Raw genomic sequence first — 4438 nt, forward strand, 5'->3', positions numbered from 1 at the left:
CCGTGTCCCTGGAGCCAGAGCAGTCTCTCTCCTGTCCCCACCTCCTCCGAAGGTGCTGAGCTCCACACGCCACGCCCCTGTGCAGCTGTCCGTGCCACGGGCCTCCCACGGGGCCTCATTGCCAAAGCATGCCTGCCCGCCCTGGCTGTGCCTTAGTGTCTGTGTGTGGGGGGGTGGGGGTGGGAGCTGGCCCGGGCCCCCTTCTGCCAGTGAGGAGGGTGCACAGTGCACCTCCCCTTTAAGTTAAAAAAAAACTCTCCGGAGGGCAATCATACCCAGAGGGCGGGAGGCTTTAAGCACAGACCCGGGGTCCCTAGGCCCGCCTGGCCCTCACCCCGCCCAAGATCAGCCCTGGGGTTTTTGCCAGGCTTCCTGCAAATGCACTGCCCACGGCCACCTTGACGGAAGCAGGGCGGACGGGTGCCTTTCCTCCCAGCATCCTCTGTGTTACGAAGTCGGGCAAAGGACCCCCCCAGTCTTGAAGAGGATCGTCTGTGGATGTGCAGGGCCACGGGGGGCCCCAGAGCCTCGGGGTTAGCAGTGATGTGTCCTGCTCTGGCGGGGAGACGAAAACAGCCCTGCTGGCCGAAAGGTATGTCAGCCTGGGATGTTTTCTCCTCTGGTCACGAGGGCAAACATTGCAGGTGGCCCTATTAAAGAGGGAAGTTTCTTTCCGGGTGGAGCGGGTGATGTGCAGTGCTGGTTAGCCACAGGGACGCCGTGGCTCGAGTGTGGCGCGCAGGCACGTGTGGTTCGTGTGCTAGTCGCTTCTCGCTGCTGCCTGCTTCTCTGGGACTCACATGCATACGTGGTATATATATATACATGTACAATACATATTGTATTATTATTTTTAATTCCCTGGAGCTTTTGGTCTCCATCAGCTCCTATCATTTGTAGAGAGAAGCCTGTTGCTTCCCTACTCCCACACCCATCATGCATTTTTTCTTGTTGTTTTTTTTTTTAATCTCAATATAAACATAAATGAAGGACTCGTGCTTTCTTTTTTATCAGGAAAGGTTCCAGAAAAGAGGCAAAGCCACAATACCTGGGCCTGGTGGGAGGAAGGTGCTGGGGCCAAGAAAATCTTGGTGTTATTCGAAGATATTCGCTGAGCCTGGGTCTTTGAAATGACCTTGTCAAGGGCCAGCAGGTAGCTTGATGGTTAAGGCACTGGACTCCCACATGGCCGACTGTGGTTTGAGTCCCGGACCTGGTGACCTGAAACCCATGCCAGATGGATTGTGTGTGCCCCAAATCCTGAGAGGAGAATGCAGGAGAAGGGGTTGTGGTGTGGCCATCGCTCTGAGGGGGTGGGGGTGGTTTCTCACTTTCTCTCCGTCTCTCTCTGTCTCTCACAGGGAGGGCATGCACCCTATAGCAAATCTCTCTCCCCCACCCAAAAGAAATGATCCCCTCAAACCTTTGGGGCTGGGTGGGAGAAACGAGCAAGATTTCTCCCTCTCTGGAGTCCCACGAGCACCCCGATTCGGTCACAGCACTCTCCTCCAAATCAGCTGTTCCTCCTGGCTTCCCCAAGCACCCGGGCTGCCCTTTGCTCTCCGGCCCGTCCAGGTGCAGCCGGCTGTTCTCTATCGCGTCTGTGTCTGCCCTCTTCTCCAGCATCCTGGGCCAGGTCGGGTACACTTTGTCTCATTGAGTTCTAGGCCCAGCCTCCTGCCTCGACCAGCTTACTCCCATGCTGGCCCCACAGGGTTTCTTCCGGTGCCCGGTGCCCGGTGCCCAGTGCCCGGAGCTCATCCCGCCCTTCCTTGCTGAAATCCAACCCCACCCCGCCTCACCCATGCTCCTACCAAAGCCTCAGTCCAGCGTTACAGGCCTTCGGATCTGATCCTGCCTGTTCCCCCCGCAGACCACACCGACCCGCCCTGTGGCTGTGGCCTGCCTGCAGAGTAGGGAACGGAGGAAGGACAGCCGGCTTGACTGCTATGGCAAAGGCGAGCGGGCAGCTCATGCCGAGAAGTCTGGTCCCTCAGGAGTTCCTAGTATTTTTTTTTTTTAAGGGAGATTTTCTGCACTCTCCAGAGAGACAAAGTGAGAGCTCGCCCCCTGGGAGGGGATGGGCACGCCACAATCCCTTCTCCGTTCTCCTCTCGAGATCCTGGGCGCACATACACGCCTGCGTAAGTTCCAAGCCTGTGTGTCCAGGACTCCAGTTGCGGTCAGCTGCGTGGGAGTCCAGCGTCTTAACCACAACGCCACCTGCTGGCCTCCAAACGCGTACCTGTAAGGGCACAAGTGAGGGCAGCGCAGGCTCGCCATCCGCTCTGTGACAGGCTCCGGAAGGCATGGCCGGCCTGCTGGTGTTCTTGACTGGGCCCAGGCTCGCCATCCGCTCTGTGACAGGCTCCGGAAGGCATGGCCGGCCTGCTGGTGTTCTTGACTGGGCCCTGTGTGAGCAGTGCCTGCTCTGGGAGTGGGCGGTCGACAGGTCCTGGCCCCTCAGCCCAGGGCCACGTGCTCACCACGAGTTCCACCTCGCAACCCCCCCTAGGAGAGGAGCTGAGAGCCTACTGCAGCTGAGGGGACTTTGGGGCTCACGGCCTGGACTCATGACCGTGCTAATTACTAATTCCTGCAGCTGGGAGGCAGAGGAGGGAGGTTACAAGTCCTTTAGGAAGAATTCACACTGTTTTTAGGTTTCTGCCAGAGAGACTGAGCGAGAAAGTGATAAATCTCCTCCCAGAGGGGATGGCCATGCTGCAATCTCTTCTCCATTTTCCAGGGGTTTTGGGCACGCATGCATAGCGCCTGGTGTGATTTTCAGGCTGCCAGTCAGGGACACAGACTGTGGTCGGCTACCTGGGGGTCCCGTGCCTCAGCCACCACCCACCTGCTGGCCCCATCACGCTGGCGCCTTAGCGTAGCAGGAGAAAAGGGGTGACTGGCCACATCCTAAATTCGTACCATTTGAAGGTGACTTCGGTCCAGAATCTCAATTCTTGCTGGGCCGTACATTCTAAGTAGCTCAGGAAGATGTATTTTAGTCCAGCTCTTATTAATATTCAGTTTGGGGAATTTCCTTGTTTCCTTCAACAGAAGGGGAAACGGAGGGTCCCTTCTGGGGGGTCCCTGCTCGGCTTCACTTCCGCTACTGCTCTGGCTCCATCCCACCTTCAGTTCTAAGCCCCAGCTCCACCTGGTCTATCAGGACCTTGATAAAGATCAGATGAACTCTCGCGATGAATCTGCCCCAGAGAAGGGGTCCACAAATACACAAACGTGAATCTGGGGAATGCCAGGACCGACCGTGCAGCCCGTTTTGTGCGCCTCACAAAACCGACAAGAGCAATTACGAGATGTCGCAAGGGAGGGAAGGGTCCCGCTGGAAGGGGAGGGAGAGGGCCAACCAGGACACGCGCTCCTGTGGGGTGACGATCCCCCGACCCAGAGCCCCGATCCACGCCGATCCATCCGTCCTCCAAAAGGGCACCTCGTCCCCTCCCCCTCTCCCATCAACGCTCCAGCCCCCCTAGAAGGGGCCGGAGGGACCAGTAACAGAACCCGGGGGACCGCTTGGTAACTCGGGGGCGACGCCACGCGGGGCCGGACTAAACGGGGGTGGGACCCCGAGGTCAGTGTTCGGGCCCCTTGCCCACCCCCATCCTGTGCCCTGGGGCCCGATGGCTGCCTGCAGGTGGGTGGAGGACCAGGCGGCCCCAGGCTGGGGGCAGGGGTGCTTAGGGGAGGACTCGGAATCCCCCGACTCCTCGGCTCCGGGAACCCCCGAACGTGCTTTCTTCCCCCCCCCCCCTCAGGCAGGCACACGTGCTCTCTGGCAAATTTAGGGAAAAAAAAAGAAAGAAACAACGTGGCACTCTGATTTCAAGGCAATGGTCATTTCATTTAGAGCTGCAGTAACTTGTCTTCATTCGCCTTGATAACCAACCATTCTGTTCATGCTTTTTGCTCATTTTCTGGGGTACCGAGCTCTGTCCCTGCCTTCAAGAAGCGGGCAGTCCACTGGGAGAAGACAAGCTGTCTCTGCACGCTGTAGACGGGGTCTCACAGGAAGACATAAGGGAAGGAGAGAGCCCCAGAGACAGAGATGCCGAGAGCCAGAGAGAGGAATGGGAGAGCTGGAGAGATGAGTAGAGAGCTAATCACGGAGACACGCAGGGAGAGACCCCCGAGACACAGATATCCATAGAGCCAGAGCCCCAGCGCGAGAGACAGGGAGGGCGATGCATCAAACGCAGAGATGGAGACACACAGAGACAGAGACAGGAACGCTGGGGGCGGGGAGCGCGGACCACACCACCGAGAGACAGGAGACAGAGCGCGCCCCAGGGGTGGAGAGAGAGACATCCCCGGGGGAGACAGAGACCTAGGGGGAAAGGAAGCCTCCGCTAGCCCAGGGACGCTGCCGGCGCTCGGGCGCGGACCGCCGAGTTGGGGACTGAGCCCGCGGGCGGCG

General features: G+C 58.7%; 1 protein-coding gene across 1 annotated transcript in view; it reads left to right on the forward strand.

The window, feature by feature from the left end:
* The first annotated feature begins 543 nt into the window (after positions 1-543).
* PRKCG (protein kinase C gamma) overlaps positions 544-4438 on the forward strand; it is a 31440-nt gene continuing 27545 nt past the window's right edge. The window contains exons 1-3 of the mRNA XM_006144758.1: positions 544-592; positions 1518-1636; positions 1874-1988. Of these exons, the coding sequence (XP_006144820.1) occupies positions 544-592; positions 1518-1636; positions 1874-1988 (283 nt within the window). The remainder of the gene's footprint in view (positions 593-1517; positions 1637-1873; positions 1989-4438) is intronic.

This window comes from Tupaia chinensis, unplaced genomic scaffold (genome assembly GCF_000334495.1).
Source record: "Tupaia chinensis unplaced genomic scaffold, TupChi_1.0 Scaffold000131_1, whole genome shotgun sequence".
In the NCBI taxonomy this organism is placed as follows: Eukaryota; Metazoa; Chordata; class Mammalia; order Scandentia; family Tupaiidae; genus Tupaia; species Tupaia belangeri.